Source organism: Budorcas taxicolor, chromosome 13 (genome assembly GCF_023091745.1).
Source record: "Budorcas taxicolor isolate Tak-1 chromosome 13, Takin1.1, whole genome shotgun sequence".
Classification (NCBI taxonomy): domain Eukaryota; kingdom Metazoa; phylum Chordata; class Mammalia; order Artiodactyla; family Bovidae; genus Budorcas; species Budorcas taxicolor.
The window spans coordinates 17,189,059-17,211,929 of record NC_068922.1 but is presented as its reverse complement, the minus strand read 5'-3'; the positions used below and the strand labels follow the sequence as shown (position 1 = coordinate 17,211,929).

Genomic DNA, 22,871 nt, shown 5'->3' with positions numbered 1-22,871 from the left:
GAATGGCCATGACCTTGGTCTGGAGACTAACTTTTAGCTCTTGAGATTTCACATCACTGAGAAAGAAGACAGAAGGTTCCACAGAGGGGCGTCCGTAAGCTCGCAGTAACACATGTTTTCCATATTAAAGCCAGAATATCTAAGTTTAGAATACATGGCGTGCTTTGTGTTCGCTTGGGTGGTTTAGCCAGATTAAGTTGAATTAAAAAAAAAAATACTGGAGAAGTACAGTTTCTAAATAAAGCTGGCAAGGACTGAGATAGTACCTTCTTAGATTTTTACATGTCTTTATTTAGGGAAACCAGCTCTAAAACTATTCAACAATGAAACTTTATTTTCCAAAGTAAAAAGAGCCAGAGTACTTAAGAAGACATTATTTTCTTTTCCGATTTTATAATGAAATACAGTTTTGTCCGCTGGCTCTCTGGTGGTGAGCCAGCTCTTTCCTCTTTCTCTGGCATATTTATAAAATGTTAGGGCAGAGATAGAGTCAAAAGGTAGTCTGACAAGATTTCTATTTCACAGGGCTGTGTTGCCTTGATGTGTGTTAACAACCACATGCACATCATTCCTCTGTTATTCTGGGCCCCTCGGAGAGGAGAACAGATTCGGTTGGTGTCACAGGAGAAAGTGGCAGCGGACACTCCCTGGTGCACCCCCAAATGCCTACTTTGGGCTGGAGTGCAGCTTCCATCTCTTCTTTTCCTTCTCTTGACTTCTCTGTCTTGCCAACAGGTACTTTATGCAGGGTTCTATAAAAATGTTAAGTTTTATACTGTGCTTACTCTGTGCCAAATACTTACTTTTAAAAAAGTGCACTCCTTACACCACCATTAAAAAAATAAGGATGCTGTTGTCATCCTCGTTTAATAGATTGTGCATTTAAGCTTAGAGAATTTAAGAAATTCGTTGTGTGTCAAACAGGAGATAAGTAGCAGTGGTAGGACTTGAATCTTGGGTCATTGCAATTGGCTTTCCTTTGCCCAGGAAACAAGGAGCACTCCACTAGGAGAAGGAAGGCAGCTTGGGAGATACACAAATGTTCAGATTCACACGCAGCCATCCCCCAACTCACATGTTTTGAAAAACTTAAGGATAGACACATGCAGAGTGAGGTAGAGAACAGAGAGAGAGACTCCTCCAATGCGAGCCATGTAGATGTGTAATTGCAAGCTGCATGTAAATCAGTGAAGTTAGGATATACCCTCACACTGAACAAAAATATCTCACAATGGTTTAAAGACTTAAACGTAAGACATGACGCCATAAAACTCCTAGAAGAGAGCATGGGCAAAATGTTCTCTGACATAAATTGGACCTATGTTTTCTTAGGTCAGCCTCCCAAGGTAATAGAAATAAAACCAAATATGAACGAAGGGGACCTGATCAAACTTACAAGCTTCTGCACAGCATAGAAAACCATAAAAAGAAGACAACCTAAAGAACGGGAGAAAACATTTGCAAATGATGCAATAGACCAGGGCTTAACTTAAAATATAATATACAGACCATACAACTCAACAACAACAACCCAGTCAAAAAGTGGGCAGAAAACCTTAGCAGACATTTCTCCAAAGAAGACATGCAGATGGCCGGTAGACACATGAAAACATACTCAGCGTCACTAATTCTTAGAGAAATGCAAATCAAAGCTACAGCCAGGTACCATCTCCTATTATGGCAGAATGGCTAACATCAAAAACAGAACGAACAGCAAATGTTGGAGAGAGTGTGGAAAAAAGGGAGCCCTCCTACACTGTTGGTGGGAATGTAAGTTGGGGTAGCCACTATGGAAAACAGTATGGGGGATCCTCAGAAAATTCATGGGACCACCATATGATCCAGCAGTCCCCCTCCTGAGCATATCCCCGGACAAAACTGTAATTCAGGAACATACATGCACCCCCATGTTCATAGCAGCACTATTCCCAACAGCCAAGATATGGAAACAGCCTAAATGTCCCTTGATAGTTGAATGATTAAAGAAAATGTGGTATGTATATATGAATATTACTCAGCCATAACAAGAAAGAAATAATGCCATATGCAGCAACATGGATGGAACTAGAGATAATTATACTAAGTGGAGTGAGTCACAAAGAAAAGAATAAATACCATATTATATCACTTATATGTGGAATCTAAAATATGGCACAAATGAACCTATCTACAAAACAGAAACAGACTCACGGATACAGAGAATAAACGTGTGGTTGCCAGGGGGAATGGAGGGAGGGAGAAGGATGGACTGGGTGTTTGGGGTTAGCAGATGCAGACTGTTACATTTGGAATAAACAACAGGGTCCTACCTTAGCACAGGGAAGCATATCCAATCTCCTGGGATAAACCATAATGGAAAAGATGTTTAAAAACATATGTATATGTATAACTGAGTCACTTTACAGCAGAAATTAGCACAACGTTGTAATTAAACTCTACTTAAAAACAAAAAAAGATGTTGTATAACCGGCAACACTGTCACAGTCTTCTGTTGACTCTCGATTGAAAATGGTACACCCCGTGGGTATCCAGTCTACAGCTCTTGCCTCCTTTTTTCCCATTAGGATGGATGAGAACTATAACCTCTTGCCTCATGGAGTCAATTTCCAAGATGCCATCTTTCCAGACACTCAAGAGAACAGAAGGATGTTTTCTAGCCTTTTCCAGTTTTCAAACTGTTCACAAGGGCAGCAGCTGGCGACTTTCTCCAGTGACTGGGAGGTCCAAGAAGACACTAGGGTAAGAATTGGCTGTATCCTGTGCTATAGCAAAATAATAAGATAGCTATGACTCATATGAATATTGTGAGCAAGGGGGTCAAGAGTCCTCTTCCAAAGTCCAGATCAAGAAGTATTTTTCACCCTCTTCACAGCCCTCCCAGAAGTTAACAAGCACTGCTCATAAACTCTGGAGTCCTCAGGCTGTACTGTGTGGCATGAGGTTCCTCACAAAGTGAGGGGACAAGATGGGCTGAAGGTTGGCATGCTGTGCCTCAGTTTCCTCTTCTATAAATTGGAGGCAATAGTAACATCTGTATCTTAGGGCGGATGCGGCATGATTTAACTATGTAGGGAATGTCAGTAGGTAAAGCCTTTAGTGAGGTGTTTGAGAGTAAGCACTCAATACACGGAGCTGTTATGATTACTTCTGCTGTTGATTTCAAATACTTATGTATGTTCTTACTTGGCCCTGCTGGGTCTTAGTTGTGGCATGTGGGATCTTCGGTCTTCCTTGCAGCAGGCAGGATCTTCAGTTGCAGCATTCAAACCCTTAGTGGCAGGATCTAGTTCCCATGGAACAGAAGGATCCGGATCACTCTGGGCATGAAGATAGAAAAGGCATCTTTCAGTCTGAGGCAGATGCCTGAGTTGTGGGGATACTTCGAGGACTGTCGCTTTCTCCAAGCAGTGGCATTGTCGCAACTGAGCCAGGGGAGCAGGGAGGCCGTGGCCCATCGCTCCCAGCCTCCCACCAAGATGTTTATAGGGCCACGTGACAGACCGCAGGAGACAGTTCTGATGTGGGTCAGTGAACCAATGTGCATGTATTAGGTGGTTTCCTTCTTTCCCCCATCTGTGGTGCCCTTGGTGGGGGCACTGTCTTTCTCTTGTCTGGTGGGTTGGCCTAGGGGAGTGGTCTTGTTCTTCCAAACCTCCTGCCCAGGGCTCCATGGCACCTGGAGGCTTTCTTCACGTTCTTTGCACAGAAACTGTTCTCATCGCGGGCGAGTGCATCCGACTGCGGAAAAGTGTTAGTTCTTCCTCTCCATGCTTTATCCAGGGTTCCTTCCTTAGGCCTGCCCTACTGTCAGTTCTCAACACCCTGACCCCTCTTCAAGATGTGCCAAAATTTTCTGAGTGCTTGTCATATATTTCACTCCCCACATGGATCTAAGCACCTTTCTTTCCCTCCCCCTTTTCTTTCTTTCTTTCCCTGCCCCACTCTCTTTTTTTTTCTTTTTCCTACCCGACTCTTAATCTGTGCCAGCACCCACTCCACATTGAACTGGACCCACCAAGTATAAGCCTGAGTATCCTCAGCCTGGATCAGACCGTAGCATGTTCAAATTAAGTCTTTCTAGTCTTGGTCCTGTGGTTCTCCGTTTTGTGGGATTTTTGCTTCATGTACTAAATCCTTGGTAATAGTATATTGATGTCAAGGGATCAGATGTTGATCCAAAAATACCTCACAGCTGAGCCCCAAACTCTTTAGATATATAACTGATTAGCCCTGTGGTCACACAATGAAGCTATTAACATTTCACTGCAATTAGATTTTCCATCATTTGAAAAAAATAGAACAATGGGACTGTGGAGAATTGTTTTAATGTGAAGGCAGTCCTATTTTGGGTAGTCAGATGTTGATCTTGGGGAGAATTCCTTTTCCCTTTCATCATCCTGGTCTCTTAGATAACAGAGGGTGGGTATGTGTGTTTGCGCCGAGTCAGAAGCTTTTGGGGAAAGAGAATTAATTGTTCCAGGTTGCTGAGCCGCTGCGGAGCCAAATTGAGGTGTTGATGGACTTTGTATGTATCACATCTTGGCTCCTTCTTCTGCCCACTTTGAAAGGTACCACATCAGAGCTGAGTTAAATTAGCTAGTTCATTTGAGCATTTAGGTTTAAAATAAGCTAAGGTGCTAGCATTTATATTTTATGATATTCCTTGAAAAATTTTTACTTTCTCTGCAGTGATTAAAATCGTTGTGAATTGAAGGTGTCAGAATTAGATGAAGAGTTATGGACAGTTACTTGCTCCTTTCTTGAAAAAAAAAAAAAAAAACTAACTAAAACTAAAAATTATCTGCCTTAAAAAAAACAAAAACTTATGTTTAGTTGCGCTGGGTCTTTGTTGCCGTGAGGGCTTTCTCTAGTTAGGGCAAGCAAGGGCTCCTCTTTGCTGCCGTGCACAGGCTTCTTACTGCAGTAGCTTCCCTCGTCGCAGAGCACAGGCTCTGAACACATGGGCTTCAGTAGTTGTGGGCTGTGGGCTCACTAGTTCTGGCACACGGGCCTAGGTGATCTGCAGCTTGTGGAATCTTCCTGGACCAGGGATCGAACCAATGTCCCTGCTTTGGCAGATGGATTCCTATCCACTGTGCCACCAGCGAAGTCCTCTACTTTTTCTGTGTGAAGGTGAGTATCCTGCTTTCTCTCCTATGCAGGGTAAATAAATCATGTTATGACACAAACAGTCTGTTTTTCCTAAGGTGATGGGTCTTCCATCTTAGACAGGGTCAGAGGAGCTTGTTTGGGTCACCTTTTGATTCCAGTTAGACTCTTGCTGATGGGAACATGTGAACCCTTCATTTGTTCTGAGACCATTATGAATGGCCCTAGACGGTGCACATTGCACAGTTTCCCGGTATCCCACGCCGTGTCTTAGATAACAATGAATTCCGGGGTCACACTGATGAATTCTCATCATTTCCACTGTTGCTGCTGCTCTTCCCTAAGTCCCCAGTCAGCTCGAACAGTGTGTTTAGATCATGGTCGTGAAGGGTGCATCTCCTTCTCATTCTCTTGCAGCGTCGCATGAATCTGGGACTCTAGGGTCAGTCTGGAGGTTAAGTAATGGAACCAGAGGAAAATCGGATGTAGGGAAACTTTTGTGATACATATCCAGGACAACCTGCAACTCCATCCTCAGCAGCCAAATCCTCCCATTCTCTAGTTCCATCCTTAGACATCCCCCCCTCCCCCCAACCCTTGCTTCAGTCAGTGGAAACAAGCTTGCTTTCAAAAGTTGCCAGGGAATCAGCAGCACTTCTAAGTGTTCAGCATCTCTCTGGTTCAGTATCATGGTGTTAATGGGGCCTCCGGGGATGTCTTTGGCAAGTTAGAGCATCCATCCCATTTTCTGGCAGGGTTCTCTCCACGCCAGCCAAGAACATTTTCCTTTCCTTTTTTCTTCCCTGCTGGGTGAGTGTAACAATCAAAACAAAAGTTGGCTGTTTTCCTCTCTCAGCAAGTCTTGTCCCCCAGGACTGCAACCCAGACTGACCCACACATAGATCAATCTGACCTAGAGTGTCATGGGACTGACATAAAATCTGTAGAAGACCTCCTGTTATCTTTCTTTTTTCCCTTTTTAGAGTTGGGAAGGATGGTGAGGGAGGTACCATCCTCATCAGGCAATCAGGATTGGCTGTGCCATTTTCAGAGGCGTGACCTTAGGCAGAACCCTTTATTTCCCACAACTTCAGTTTTCTCCTTCCCTGATAGCTCAGTTGGTAAAAAAAATCTACCTGCAATGCAGGAGACCCCAGTTTGATTCCTGGGTCAGGAAGATCTGCTGGAGAAGGGATAGGCTACCCACTCCAGTATTCTTGGGCTTCCCTTGTGGCTCAACTGGTAAAGAATCCCCCTGCAGTGCAGGAGACCTGGGTTCGATCCTTGGGTTGGCAAATCCCCTGGAGATGGGAAAGGCTATCCTCTCCAGTATCCTGGCCTGGAGAATTCCATGAACTGTATAGTCTATGGGGTCGCAAAGAGTCGGACACCACTGAGCGACTTTCACTTTCAAAACATGTAAACTGTCTCAGGTTGTCCTAAGGACCCAATTAGATCATAGGTTTGAAAGCACTTTGTCAGTTGTAAAGAGTGATGGAGGGGTTTTTGACTATAAATGGATAGTTGGAAAGTATGGCTTTAAAACTTAAAGATGCAGCTTTTAAAAAGCTTCCTGTGTCTTCCCAGGGCAGTGGCGGTGGGGGCAGTGGTGACAGGGTAGGTGGTGGAGAGGGGAACAGATGATGGGGATGCTCTCATGTGTGTTGTAATTCATTCAATAGACTTTACTGGGTTCTGGTCACAGAGCACTTAAAAATTCATGTACTGAGTTATAAACCATGCTCATGTGGATTCCCAAATCTGAAAGTATAAAATGGTAGTCAGAGTTTTTTTCTCCCACCTCTGACACCCATCCACCCAGTTCCCACCTACCCTCCGAATGAATAACCACTGTAAATAGTTTCTTGTAAGCTTCCAATGAGCATTCTCCCCCAACAAACAATTCAGTCAAGATTCACTGTCTTCCTTAAGGGCATGGCAGCCCACGCCTATATTCCTGCCTGGAGAATCCCATGGACAGAGGAGCCTGGTGGGCTTCAGTCCATGGGGTCACAAAGAGTCGGACACGACTGTGTGACTAACACACTTTTGGTACCAGTGGCACTGCAGTGTGCACACGTGGTTGTGTCCTGCTTTGTTCACAAGTGGGTACGTGTAAGTAGACATGTAAGTTGCTATATCTAGACGTGTAAGTTGGTGTAAACAGCTGTGTCGTATTCCATTGTATTAATGTCTTGCTGTGTATTTAATCAAGTCCCCTGTGGACAGGTAGTTACACTGTTTCCAGTCCATAGATATTACATGGAGTGTGGACATGTATGACATTATATCAGTACACATCTCATTTTGTGGAATTGTTGAGTCCAGTCTTTAGCAAGTGACTGTTAAGTGACTGCCATGAGGCAGCTGCTGTGTTAGATTCCAGAGTTTCAATGTTGAGAAAAATACAAAGTCCCTGATCTCACGAAGTTTATAGTCCTAGCGCTGGTGGTGAATACAATCAAAAGACCACATTAATGACTTTAGAATTTAAAATGGAAATAAATGCTTCAAGGGAAAGAAAGGAAATAATCAGGAAGTCTGACTGAGACTTAGGGATAAAGAAAGCTTTTTCTGCTGAATTATACTGGAGCTGAAATCTGATGGAAGAGGAGATACCCTAGTTAATGTTGGAGTATTGGGATAATGAGAGAAATCCAGAGAGGTGAAGAATTTGTGCAAAGGCCATGTAGTAGCAGGATCTATGGTGCCTCTGAGATAATCAAAGAAATCCCCAGTAGCTGGAGGAAAGGGAGTGAGTGAGAAGGATGTGGCAAGAGCTCCAAGTGGGGCCAGACCATGTGGGGATTGATAGTTTCTGGTGAGGACTGGGCTTTGTTCTAACAGTAATGGGACACCTCTGATGTTTTAAAAGCAGCAGGTGATGGGAGCAAATCCATATTTTAAAAAAAACCAAAGTGGCAGGAGTGGGAAATATATTGGAGGGGATCCAGATGATATGGTAAGAAGAGGCAGTGGTTGAAAGCAGCCAGCTTAGATGTTGGGCTCGGGTGAAGGTAGAGGGGATGGAGCGATGTAGGCAAACTTGAGAGAGATAAAATCAGTAGATGTCATGGCGGTTTGGGTTTGGCTGGTAAACTATGTGGGAGGGACAGAGATGACTCCTGTGTTCCTGGCTGACTGCATACCAGGAACTGACACATGCCAGGATAAATGGAATAGGACAGGTTTGGAGGGGAATTCCTGAGTCCAGTGTTGGACTTGTTGAGTTGAGGTGCCCTTGAGCTGTCCACGTGAGAGCTTGAGTAGGTGGTTGGATCTGTGTTTGGAGGTTTGAGAAGAGCTCTGAGTGGAGGATGTGCCTTTGGGACTAAGTGATAACCAGGTGTCAGCTGAAACTGGATTCAGATGAGATTTCCAAGGGAGAGGACGTAGAGTGAGAGTCGAAGCCCTCAGGTAGATCTGAGCCTTGTGAAATGCTAACACTGGCGAAAAGGCAGAGACGCCCGAGAAAAAACCAGGAGAGTGAACAGCATAGAATGTGTGCAGAAGGATGAGTGATTGACAACCAAGAGCTCTTGAGAAGTCAGGTAAGAGGAGGGCTAAGTGTAAGCACCTTATTCCACTGGCAGAGAGAACAGTTCAGTAGAGGGAGAGAGCAGAATCTAGGTTGTGGCGTGGAGGAGAGAGGGCAGCTCCTTCGGGGTGTTCAGGTATGGGTTGAACACCATTGAGGCTGCAGGTGAAGGGACAAAATTGTTGAGGGAGGGTTTTTTTTTTTTAATGGCAGCCATCCTGGTCACAGCCTCTTGGTCCCTGTTTTCCTACTCATCAGATGCTGTCTTCCCAAATAGACTAGACTGCTTGAGTGCAGGAGTATCTATTCTGTTCCTTGTTGTACATGTGGTGTATTTTTGTGGTGTCTCATGCATTTGTTGAACGAATTCTCTTTCATTCAAAGAGCTCCAAGGCCTTAGAAAGCAGGGGCCCCTCTTTCTTTCTCTATTTCTGTTCTCTAAATTAATATTTAATTCCACACAGTAAAATTCACTTTTTCATATACAGTTGTTTTGACAGATACACATGGTTGAACAATTGCAACTACAGCCACAATATAGAAAACTTCCATCACTGGTGAAACCCTGCCCTGTGCTGCCACTGTGTGGTCAGACCCTTCCCCAACCTCAAATCCTGGGGACTTCTAAAGGGTTCTCCAACTAGTTTTGCATTTTCCAGAATGTCATGTGAATAGAATCATTATGTTGCTTTTCATTTTTAAATTTGTCTTCTTTTATATAGCAGAATACACGAGATTTGTCTGTGGTATATGTCTATAGTTTGTTTTTAATGGCTAAAGCATTTTTTAAAATTAAAGATGAGACTTTAATCTTTGTATGAAAGTGAAAGTGAAGTCGCTCAGTCGTGTCCAACTCTTTGCAACCCCATGGACTGTAGCCTACCAGGTTTCTCCGTCCATGGGGTTTTCCAGGCAAGAGTACTGGAGTGGGTTACCATTTCCTTCTCCAGGGGATCTTCCTGACCCAGGGATCGAACCTGGGTCTCCCGCATTAGAGGCAGATGCTTTACCGTCTGAGCCACCAGGGAAGTCATAATCTTTGTGTAGTTGGCCCAATTTTTAGAAGTATTTACGTTTCAGTTAGACTTCTCAGAAACACTGTGAGGCACGTTAACACTGGAAGTGTCAGCATGTCTGTTTTACAGATGAGGAAACTGAGATTTAGGGCAGTTAAGTAGGTTGCACAAGATCATCCAGCTAGTAAGTGGTGAAGAGACTGAAATGCAGGCTTTCTCATTTTGATTTTGCATTAGCCTTGTATGAGTTTTCCAGTTGTTCTTCATTCTCATTAATACTCGGTATTGTCAGTTTAAAAAAAATGGATATTCTAATAAGTGTGTGGTGCTATCTCAGTGTGGGTTTTAAGAAAAATTCTACATATAAGTGCAACCAAATAGTATTTGTCTTTTCCTGACTTGTATCACTGATTGTGATGTTCTCAAGGTTAATCTGTGTTATCACAAATGGCAGAATTTCCTTCTTTCCTGTGGCTGAATAATATTCCTTTGTATGTATTAATACATATGCCACATTTTTCTTCATTTGTTGATGGATACAGGTTGTTTCCATGTCTTGGCTATTGTGATGAATGATTCAGTGAACATGGTACTGATTTCTTGACATACTGATGTTATTTTCTTATATACTCAGAAGAGGGTTTTCTGGATGATAGTTCTATTTTTAATATTCCGAGGACCCTGCATTTGGACTGTTGCCCATAATGACTGACCAGTTGCCATTTCCATCAACGATGTACAAATGTTCTCTTTTCTCCATATCCTTGCTAACACATTATCTTTCATTTTTTGGACCGTAGCCATAGTAACAGGCTTCCCTGGTGGCTAAAGACAGTAAAGAATCTGCCTGTGATGTAGGATACCCAGATTCAATCCCTGGGTCGGTAAGATCCCCTGGAGCGGGAAACGGCTGCCCACTCCATTATTCTTGCCTGGAGAATTCCACGGGGAGAGAGGAGCCTGGTCGGCTACAGTCCATGGGGTCACACAGAGTCAGACATGCCTGGGTGACTAACACACTCACAGCCAGAGTAACAGGCATGAGGTGATATCCCACTGTGGCTTTGGTTGGCATGTCCTCGATTAGCTGGTCATTTGTATGTCTGTTCAGAACCTTCACCTATTTTTAAACCATCAGATGGTTTTACTATTTATTTGTAAGACTTCCTTGTATATTTTGGACCAGATGGATGGTTTTCAAATCATTTTCTCCCAGGCAATAGGTCGCCCTTTTGTTGTTTCCTTTGCTGCACAGGGGCTTTTTATTTTGGTGTAATCCAATTTATCAGTTTTTGCTTCTGGGGTCCTATCTAGAAAGTAATTGCTCAAACCAGCATCAAGAGGCAATTTCTTTTCCTGTTTCCTAGTTTCAGGTCTTACCTGTAAGTCTTTACACTGAGTTCGTTTGTGTATAAGTGTGAAAGCGAAAGTGTTTGTCACTTAGTCGTGTCCCACTCTTTGTGAACCCCATGGACTGTAGCCCGCCAGGATTATCTGTCCATAGGGATTCTCCAGGCAAGAATAATGAAATGGTTAGCCATTCCCTTCTCCAGGGAATCTTCCCAACCCAGGGATCAAACCTGGGTCCCCTGCATTACAGCAGATTCTTTACTGTCTGAGCCAACAGGGAAGCCCCATATAGAGTGAAATAAGGGTCAAATTTCATTTATCTTTATGTGAAACCAGTTTTACCGACATAATTTGTTAAAGAAATGAATCTTCCCCATTTTATGTTCTTGGCATTTTACTGTAGATTATTTGACTGTAACTGTGTGGATTTGTTTCTGGGCTCTCGATTCTGTTCCCCTGGTCTTTGTTTTTAGGTCTGTACCATACTGTTTTAATTACTATACCTTTTACTATAACTTGAAATCAGGAACAGTGATGCCTCCAGCTTTGCTCTTTTTTTTTTTAAGATTGCTTTGGTTAATATGACCCAGCAATCCCAGTGCTGATCATATACACCGAGGAAACCAGAATTGAGAGACACATGTACCCCAGTGTTCATCACAGCACTGTTTACAATAGCTAGGACATGGAAGCAACCTAGATGTCCATCAGCAGACCAATGGATAAGAAAGCTGTGATACATATACACAACAGAATATTACTCAGCTATTAAGAAGAACACACTTCAATCAGTTCTAATGAGGTGGATGAAACTGGAGCCTATTTATACAGAGTGAAGTGTCAGAAAGAAAAACACCAATACAGTATATTAACACATATGTATGGAATTTAGAAAGATGATAATGATGACCCTATATGTGAGAAAGCAAAAGAGACACAGATATAAAGAACAGACTTTTGGACTCTGTGGGAGAAGGCGAGAGTGGGATGATTTGAGAGAACAGCATTGAAACACGTATATTACCATATGTGAAATAGATCACCAGTCCAGGTTTGATGCATCAAACAGGGCACTCAAAGCTGGTGCACTTGGACAACCCAGAGGGATGGGATGGGGAGGGAGGTGGGAGACACATGTACACCCGTGGCTGATTCATGTCAATGTGTGGCAAAAACCACCACAATATTGTAAAGTAATTAGCCTCCAATTAAAATAAATTAATTTCTTTAAAAAAGTAAAAAGAAAGAGGTGGGGAAAAAAGGACAACCTAGTTAAGCACCTAACACTTTTGCATCCTGGTTCCATGACCTGCTAGCTCTGTTTTCTTGTGCAAGTCACGGAACTCTCTGGGCCTCTTTATCACTAAATAAAGTTAATACACATGGGTGGTAAAAAAAAAGAAAAAAAGATTGCTTTGGCTCTTCAGAATCTTTTGCAGTTCCACACAAATGTTTGAATTGTTTTTTCCATTTCTGTGAAAAATGCTACTGAAATTTAATAGCCATTGTTTTGAATATCTAGATCACTGTGGGTAATATGGGCATTTTTAGCAATATTAGTTCTTCCAGTCCATAAATATGGGACCGCTCCCTATTGATTTTTGTCTTTCTCATCAATCTTATAAAGTTTTCAGTGCATAGATCGTTTACTTCCTTGGTTAAATTTGTTCCTAGGTATTTTGTTCTCTTAGGTGCCCTCATCGATAGGATTGTTTACTCATTTCCTTTTCAGATAGATTGTTGTTGGTGTAAACAAATACAACTGCTTTTGGGTTTTTTTTGTCATGTTGATTTATATCCTGAAGCTTTACTGGATCATGTATTCTAAATTTGTGGGGTGTGTGTGTAGTCTTCAGGGTTTTCTACATATAGAATCATGACATCTGCAAACAGAGATAGTTTTCCTTCCTTTGTTCCAATTTAAATGCCTTTTATGTCTTTTTTTTCTTTTTTTGCCAGTACTTCCAGTATTATGTTTAGTAGAACTGGCATGAGTGGGAAAGCCTTCAGTTTTCCCCATTGATTATGATGTTAGCCATGGGCTTTTCATAAATGGCCTTTATTGTGTTGAGGAAGTTCTTTTATATTTATTTTATTCAGTTTTTATCATGAATGGGTGTTGGATTTTGTGAAGTTTTTTTTCTGTGTACTGAGATGATCATGTGGTTTAAATATTTCATTTTGTGAATGTGCTATATATTACATTGATTTGTGTACGTTAAGCCAGTTTTCCTTCCCAGGGGAAGTTGGAAACACCACTGGTCATGGTGTTTAATCTTTCTGATACATATTTGAGTCCGGTGTGCTAGTGTTATTGAGGAGTTTTACACCTGTGTTTATCTGAGGTATTGGTCTGTAGTTTCCTATTTTTGCGGTGTCTTTGTCCAGCTATGATATCTGGTGAGGCTGCTGTCATTAAATGAGTTTGGATGTATTTCCTCTAATTTTACTTTTTGGAAGAGTTTAAGAAGCACTGGTGTTAATTCTTGTTTGAATATTGGCAGAACTCAACTTTGAATCCAGTTGGTCCTAGGCTTTTTGCTTTTGGGAGTTTTTAAAATTACTGTTTGAATCTCGTTGTTACTGGTGTGTTGAGTTTTTCTGTTTTTTGTTTTAGTCTTAACACGTTGTATGTTTCTCAAAATTTATCTATTTCTTCTAAGTTTTCCAATTTGTAATTGTTCATCAATAGTCCCTTATGATTATGCTTCTTTACTTTTTAGGTACCTGTTATAATGTCACTTTCGTTTCTGTTTTTATTTCAGTTTTCTCCTTTTCCTTCTTAGTTTAGGTAAGGTTTTTTTTAAAAAAATTATTTATTTAAATTGAAGGCTAATTACTTTGCAATATTGTAGTGGTTTTTGCCATACATTGACATGAATCAGCCATGGGTATAAATATGAGGCTTTATTGATTTTGTTTATTTCTGTCAAAAAAGCAACTTACAATTCTTTTCTGTTATTTTCTAGTCTCTATTTGATTTATTTCTTCTCTGGTCTTTATTATTTCCTTCCTTCTAACTTTGGGTTTAGCTCTTTTGTAGTTCCTTGAGGTATAAAGTTAGGTTGTTTATTAGAGATCTCATAATATGGGCATTTATCACTATAAGCTTTTCTCTTAGTACTGCTTTTACTATATCCCTTAAGTTTTGGTATGTTGTGTTTTCATTTTCATTTGTTGCAAGATTTTAAAAATTCCCTTTTGATATCCTGCTTGATCCAAATGATGTACCCTCAAGGAGAGAAGGAGTTTTATCTCTCCCTTTCAAGTCTGTATGAATTTGTTTCTTTACTGCACTGGCTAGGACTTCCTGTATGAGGTTGCATAGGCTGATGAGCATGGATGACCTATCTTAAGCATGATATCATGAGTTTTTGTGTCAGCGCCTGTTAGCAGGTTAAGGAAATTTTCTTATATTTCTGATTTGGTGAGAATTTTAATTGTAAATTGGAGTTAAATTTTGTGAGAAACTCAGCATCTGAGATTATCATGACATCTTTCTTCTTCAGTTTGTAATTACGTACATGACATTGGATGTCAAATGCTGAGCCACCCTCATATTCTCAAGATAACTCCTGTTTTCAGGTATTGATGGACTTTATTTGCTAATATTTTGCTGAGAATTTTTTTACACTTATGTTCATGAGAGATATTTGTTTTCTTTTAATTAAAAAAAGGGCATGAGGATAGTATTAGCCTTCCAAAATGGGTTGGAAAGTGTTCTTTCCTGTTCTATGGATGAGATTGTGTAGAATTGGTAGTGTTTGTTTCCCATTAAATGTTGGTGGGTTAGTCTTCTGTGGACAAAAAAAATATCACATAGTGGGTGGCTTCAACAAGAGACATTTGTTCTCTCTCAGTCCTGGAGGCCAGGAGTCCATGATCAGGGTGCTGGCAGAGTTGAGCTCCTCTGGGGCATCTGTGGCTTGGAGGTGGCTCCCCTCTTTCTGCCTCCTCACCTGGTCATCCCTCTGCGTGTGAATGTCCTTAGTATCTCTCCATTTGTACTGATTTCCCCTTCTCATAAGGACACCAATCAGCTTGGATGGGGCTCACCCTAACAGGCTCATTGTAACCTGATGGCTGCTTTAAAGGCCGTATCTCCAGATACAGCCACATTCTGAAGTGCTGGGGATTAGGGCTCCAGCAAATGAATTTTGGAGAGACACAGTTCAGTCCATAACAGTTTGGTAAAATCTCATCAGTGGAGAATCTGTACCTGGAGTCCTCTTTTGTTGGAAGGTTCTCTGCTCATTCAGTTTCTTTAACAGAAGGGACCATTTAGGGTGTCTGTTCTGGCTGTGCCACCGTGGCAGTGCCGATCTGAGACTGGAGTTGGCTGTGGTACAAAGCTGGGTGAGGAAAAAAGAAAAAGAAAGCCAAGGACTTCCTCCATACTCTCTAGCACACTGGGGCTCCTTTTCTTGATCTAGACAGAAATAGATTTCTTGTCGAGTTCCTGCTGCATAGTGATTCAGCCCACTTTGATTCAGGTCCCATTGCCTCTAGCTGTTTAGTTTTCAGAGTCTTCAGGTAGTTGCTTTGTGCATTATGTGCACAGATTTTAACATAATCACTAGGAGTCATAGGCTCCATTCAGTTTCCTTCATCTTGACTTACTGGAAGTTGATGTTTCTGTTTGACTGGGCCTATTGAGAACATCTGGTCAATCTTGCATGGAATGTATTATGAGGAGACAAAGAATGATATTTATTTTCTGATGATCAAAAGCAAATAAGAATGGGGGAGGATAGCATTGAAACATGTATATTTTCATATGTGAAATATTTCGCCAGTCCAGGCTTGATGCATGAGACAGGGTGCTCAGAGCTGGTGCACTTGGATGACCCTGAGGGATGGGATGGGGAGGGAGGTGGGAGGGGGGTTCAGGATGGGGAACACATGTACACCCACAGCTGATTCATGTCAATGTATGTCAAAAACCACTACAATATTGTAAAGTAATTAGCCTCCAATTAAATAAATTAATTTTAAAAAAAGAATGGGGGAGGAAGCAAATAGGAATGGGAAAGAGGATCTGTCATTTTTAAAGTGAAATTTGAGCCCAGATGGGTCAAGAAAAATCATAATTCAGTTCATCCACATCTTCCATAAAGTGCAAAAGTACTTGGTTTAAAATGTCCCTGGAACTTTGCCTGGAGAGTCTAATTTACATGTTATTTGTTCAAGAACAAAGATATCCCTTAGGCATGGAGGAGTATAAGGTCAATTTAATGAGTGTTTGTGCACTTGTTAAGTGTAAGTTAAGGACTTTTTCTGTATTTGTTCTTCTTTGATACTACATCAAAACTCAAAAAGTGATAGTTTCTTAATAGCTATGGTGCAGAATCTGAAATCTTATCAGTGAGTTTTGTTGTATTCCTACATGAAAATCCAATAGTCTTTCTTGCCCTTTGAATGGGTTTTTTAAATCCATGCATGATTTTGTAACATGATGATTTGACCGTATGAAAAATACTGGTTCAGAGTTTCACAGATGTTGAAAATGTTGAGACTTTTAATTATACAGTATTAAAAAATCACTTCATCAATAATCACCATCGATCTCATCAGGAAAGTCTTGAAGTAGTGGAAAAATGTCAAGCATGCAGTGGCAAGTTTTCTAAAATTCTACTTTTTGCTTGAAAGCTCAAGTTTTATCAGCAGCAAAAAATCTGTTATTTTCCCTTATCATGACAGGCCTCCTTTATTCATTTTCAAGAAAATTTCTATCAGATACTCAAATCTAGAGTTTATCTGTCTTTCGTCCTTTCAAGTAAAAATAGTTTTTCACAAAGAAAGCCGCTAGTTCAGCTCAGAACTCAGTCATGGAGGTGCTTTGCCTTGAGACAGCCGTTGTACTTTGAGCACTCGAAGCGCTTTGTGTGCTTCTGATTTCTTCAGAAGTGGCAAGCGGGGCTACTCTGCAGTTGCAGTGTGCGGGCTTCTCATTGTGGTGGCCTCTCTTGCAGAGCACAGGTCCTAGGGCGTGCAGGCTTCAGTAGTTGCGGTCTGTGGGCTCTCAAGTGCAGCCTCAGTAGTTGGGGCTTAGTTGCCTCTTACAGCATGCGGGATCTTCCCAGACCGAGGATCAAAACTGTGTCCCCTGCATTGGCAGATGGACCCCTAACCACGGGACCCCGAGGGAAACTCATCACGGACCTTGTGGACCGCCTTTTTCTTTTCTGCCCACATCAGGCACTAAACGATGTAATGACTATTAGTGTTACTTGGCAGCTCTGCCTCGCTTTGTGCTAGGTGCCATTAGTTTTGCTCACTTTTGCTTTTGCAGCAGCGGTGCAAATGTCAGCACAGTGGCCCTGACATCTCAGTGTTGTTCTGAAAAGAGTTTTGATCTCAGGGGCTCCCCTGAAAAGAACTCAGGATCCCCCAAGAATCTGCAGACTTTGAGAATCACTGCTCTCGACCAGCTCAGTGAAGGGAGACTGTGCCCACTAACTCATGTGCTGCTGCTGCTGCTGCTACCAAGTCGCTTCAGTCGTGTCCGACTCTGTGTGACCCCAGAGACGGCCGCCCACCAGGCTTCCCTGTCCCTGGGATGCTCCAGGCAAGAACACTGGAGTGGGGTGCCATTTCCTTCTCCAATGCATGAAAGTGAAAAGTGAAAGTGAAGTCGCTCAGTCGTGTCCAACTCTTCGAGACCCCACGGACTGCAGCCTACCAGGCTCCTCCGTCCATGGGATTCTCCAGGCAAGAGTACTGGAGTGGGGTGCCGTTGCCTTCTCCGCTAACTCATGCTAATATGGGGCAAATCCATTCACCTCAATGGATTTTTATGCTTAAAATGTAATTAATACATGCTCAATAAATGTTCTTTGAAATGAAATAATTTCACCTCTGGAAAATGACAGGGTTGCATTTTATTTCTCTAAGGGTTCTGTCAACATCGAGCTTGGTTCTGTTCTAATTATCACAGTTGAGTCAGCTTTCACCCAGACAAGTCAAGGGCTGTGGGTGGACAGTGATGGTGCTGGATGTGAGACCAGTGTCCCCCGACTTCAAGTTCACGTTGTTTCTGGTCTCCATGCTGCCGACTCCCTGGTCTCTCCAAAACGGAGAGATTTTCTTCTCATGGACTGTCATGTCCCTGACCCACTTCCTACCTGCTGTCCTTCTTTTGTGCCGCTGGTCTGGTTCTGTTCTTTGATTGTGCTATTATCGCACACTTGTTTTTATGTGTGTGTGTCACTTGTTACAAAACCCACTAAGTAATGATTTATGGAAAGACTGGTTTACTCTCTATTTCCCCCACCTGGGAGGTAAACTCCTTCTTGTTGGTGGTTGTATTCCCAGAACCTTACAATCCCTCTCATGGCAGGCATGAGTACCAACATACAGAAGGGGGTTGTGTAGGCAGTGAAAGCTTTAGGAAGTCGGAGAAAGGAGGTGGTCAGTGAGGCTCTGATTATTCTAGAAAGATTCTAGAGAAGCGAGGAGGCTTGATCTGGACCTTGTTGATGATCTGTAATACAGCTGACCCTTGAACAACACAGGTTTGACTGGCCCAGGTCCATTTATATGTCGATATTCTTCAGTAGTAAGTAGAGTACCACACGATTCGTGATTGGTTGAGTCTGAGGATACAGGGGAACCATGGATGCGGAGGGCCAACTGTATTATATGTGGATTAACCTCCATGTCGTTCAGGAGTCAGTGGTTCACTGTTTTCAGAGTCCTTTTGAGGTATCAAGGGTCATGTTACCAACTTATCCTCTAACTGAATGCTGGTAACTTTTAGATTGCCATTTTTAAAAACCTGACTGGTCTTTTTGTTAATTTTATTTTTAAAAAATTCATTTGGCTACCCTGCGTCTAGTTCTGGCACGTGGGCTCTTCCATCTTTGTTGCAGCATGTGGAATGTAAATCCCCTGCCACGGATTGAACCTGGGCCTTCTGCTTTGGGAGCGCAGAGTCTTAGCCACTGGACCACCAGGGAAGTTCCTAGATTGCCATTAATAGATCATTCATTTACCAGAGAGAGTCAGGACTGTGTGGTAGGTAGAGTGGTGCTTTTTCATGCATTCATTTATTCAGACCTTCGTCATACACATATTTGTTATATACCTGCTGTATGTCAGGCACTGGGAGTAAAAAAAGGAAAAACCGAGAAGAGAGTTCCCTGCCCTCCTGGAACTTACACTGTGGTGGGATGAGGAAGAGACAGTCAATACATCAGTCGATAAGAAAAATGTCACATGATGAGGGGTTTGGCAAAGAATTAAGAGAGGGTGGTGACGGACAAGGAGGAACTAGTAACTAGGCTGAGGAGATAAAACCTGCACTGAAGTCTGAATGACATAAGGCTGGCCATACAAAGATCAGGTGGCAAAGCATTCCAGGGAGAAGAACAAGCCAGTGCCGTTGTGCAACCTAGGCCTTGCTTGACATGCTTGAGGGATGGAAAGGTATGAAGCGGGCATTATTGGTGGGAAAGAATGAAATGAGATGAATTTGTAGAGGTGAGCAGGAGTCAGACCATTTGGAGCTTTCTAAGCAAACGTATGAGGTTTAGAGCTTTGTGCTTTGGGGAGCCGTGGAGGGGTGGTGTGCTGTGAGGGACGCACGCTGGGGCTGGGGGCCGCGGTGGCGCTGGAGAGGAATGGCTGGTTCAGGATGCGTTTGGAAGTGGGGCTCTTCCTGTGTTCTTCCAGCTCCCTGATCGCAGTCTACTTTTCTTTCCCCACTTTTGTTTTAAGATTTTTTTTTTTTTTGATGTGGTCCATTTTTAAAGTCTTTATTGAATTTGTTGCAAACATTGCTTATGTTGTTTCTGCTCTGGCTTTATTGGTCATGAGGCATGTGAGATACTACTTCCCTGCACCCCCTACATTGGAAGGGGGCATCTCAACCACGGGACCACCAGGAAAGTCCCTATGCCCCGTTTTAAAAGCTGGTTTTTTGTCTTTTTCCTCCTCTTGTAGGGCCTCAGCCACCCCCAGGGTGTTGGCTAAGTACCACATTTCCTGCAAAAGTGTTTAAAAATGCACAGTAGTGATTACGTGTGGAACGTTATGTCTTGACTTTCTCGTTGCCTGCATGTGCCCGCTCTGCATCGTGTAGCTCACAAGAGTGAGAATTAAAGGTCTTGAGGCAGGACGCCCTTTATTCCATCTGCAGTGGTCTTTGGGCGCTTCCTACACCCTCAGCGCTGTGTCATGTGTTATAGAGAATATAGGAGAGGAGGACAACCTGGGGTCTGAACTGGAGCATCTCGTTAGAGATAACTAACCCAACATGGAAAGGTGGATAAGCTGGGGAAGTATTTGGATACCTGGGGAGATGAGTTTAGACAGGGAAGAGCATGAAGGGAAGCCCAGAGATGAGGATGAGGGTGTGTTAGGACAGCAAGAGCTGCATGCAAGGGGCTAGAGGGTGAGTGTGAGGTCATGTGAGTTAGTGGCTCCGTGCCAGAAGCTCTTGATTTGTTGTCAAGTACGTGCAGTTCATACTAGAAGGAGGAGTTCTCTGACATGTTGGAGAGGTGATGGTTTGTAGTCATCAGGGTTAGGGTTATCATCTCTTCTCCTGCCTTGAACTATAAGCTTTATTGAAACACAGCTGTTGCCTCTCTTAAAGTTAATTTTTATTAGAGTACAGTTGCTTCACCACATTGGGTTAGTTTCTGCTGTACAGCAAAGTGAATCAGCTATGTGTATACATATATGCCTTCTTTTTTGGATTTCCTTCCCATTTCGGTCACCAGAGAGCACTGACTAGTGTTCCCTTAGTTATACAGTACATGGTCATTAGTTATCTATTTTATGCATAGTATCAAGAGTGTATATGTGTCAATTTCAGTCTCCCAGCTCGTCCCCACCCCCCCCGTTCTCCTCTTGGTATCCATCCGGTTGTTCTTTTGTCTGTCTCTTTCTGGTTTGCAGATAAGCTGTTACTTTTAAACATTGGCTAATACCCTATGTAGTTATTTAAAAAACACCCACAAACTTCTTATTTTGGAATAAATATAGATTCACTGGCAGTTGCAAAGAAATGGAGCGAAGTCTTTGGCACCCCTCTGCCCCTTCTTCCCCACTGAGCATCTTGGGTAACTAGGGCGATAGCAAATCCGGGTGATGACATGGGAACCATGCACAGAGCTGATTCAGATGCTGCCACTTACTCATGCACTTGTGTGTTTGCAGCTTCCTGTCACCACCAACGCAGTCACGGCACAGAGCCACCCCGTCACCCCAGGCTCCCTCGTGCTCCTCCTCACAGCGCCGCCTTCTCTGGTGCCCATCCCAAACTCTGGCAGCCACTCACCTGTTCTCTGTCTCCAGAGTTTTGTTATTTCAGTGGTTTCACAAGTAGAGCTATACTGATTGTGGAACCTTTTAGGATTATCTTCCTTCACTCAGAGGAACCTCCCTGAGGTTAATCTGACTTGTTGTCCTTTTTTTGCTGAGTAACGTTCTGTGTGATGGATGGACCATCATTTGATTAATCTTTCACCACTGAAGGACATTGGGTAGTTTTCAGTTATAAACTGTAATGGAAAAGCTACTCTGAACACTGGTGTGTAGAATTTTATGTGGACAGAAGTTTTCATTTCTCTACAGTAGATGCCCAGGAGTGTCATAGGCTGGGTCATTTGTCACTTTAAAAGAAACACTTGTCATTTTAAAAGAAGCTTGCAAACTATTTTCCAAAGTGGCAGAATCATTTACATTCCAACCAACAGTGTATCAGTGATCAAATTTTTTGCATAGTTGCCAGCATTTGCTTTTTTTTAAATTTACTGTTGTTTAATATGTAATTATGACATTTATTTACTTATATTTTATGGCACTTATCAATATGTATTAATATACAGCATGTAAAATTAACTGCACAGATAAGTATACATTTATTGGGGTGAATGCTTAAAAACTTTTCTTCCATTCTAATTATTTTTATTTTTATTTATTTATTTATATATTTTAAAAAATTTTTATTTTTACTTTATTTTGCTTTACAATACTGTATTGGTTTTGCCATACATTGACATGAATCAGCCACGGGTGTACATGAGTTCCCAATCCTGAACCCCTCTCCCACCTCCCACCCCATATCATCTCTCTGGATCATCCCCGTGCACCAGCCCCAAGCATCCTGTATCCTGCATCAAACATAGAGTGGCGATTCATTTCTTACCTGATAGTATATATGTTTCAATGCCTTTCTCCCATATCATCCCACCGTCTCCCTCTCCCACAGAGTCTAAAAGTCCGTTCTATCCATCTGTGTCTCTTTTGCTGTCTCGCATACAGGGTTATCATTACCATCTTTCTAAATTCCATATATGTGTGTTAGTATACTGTATTGGTGTTTTTCTTTCTGGCTTACTTCACTCTGTATAATAGGCTCCAGTTTCATCCACCTCATCAGAACTGATTCAAATGTATTCTTTTTAATGGCTGAGTAATACTCCATTGTGTATATGTACCACAGCTTTCTTATCCATTCGTCTGCTGATGGACATCTAGGTTGCTTCCATGTCCTGGCTATTATAAATAGTGCTGCGATGAATATTGGGGTACATGTGTCTCTTTCTATTCTGGTTTCCTTGGTGTGTATGCCCAGCAGTGGGATTGCTGGGTCATAAGGCAGTTCTGTTTCCAGTTTTTTAAGGAGCCTCCACACTGTTCTCCATAGTGGCTGTACTAGTTTGCATTCCCACCAACAGTGTAAGAGGGTTCCCTTTTCTCCACACCCTCTCCAGCATTTATTGCTTGTAGACTTTTGGATCCCTGCCATTCTGACTGGTGTGAAATGGTACCTCATTGTGGTTTTGATTTGCATTTCTCTGATAATGAGTGATGTTGAGCATCTTTTCATGTGTTTGTTAGCCATCCAT

The 22,871-nt window shown here is 42.3% G+C and overlaps 1 protein-coding gene across 1 annotated transcript in view; it reads left to right on the top strand.

Moving 5' to 3' along the window:
• CCDC3 (coiled-coil domain containing 3) overlaps nucleotides 1–22,871 on the top strand; it is an 87,827-nt gene that overhangs the window by 1,645 nt on the left and 63,311 nt on the right. The window contains exon 2 of the mRNA XM_052651260.1: nucleotides 2,565–2,739. Coding sequence (XP_052507220.1) covers nucleotides 2,565–2,739 — 175 coding nt within the window. The remainder of the gene's footprint in view (nucleotides 1–2,564; nucleotides 2,740–22,871) is intronic.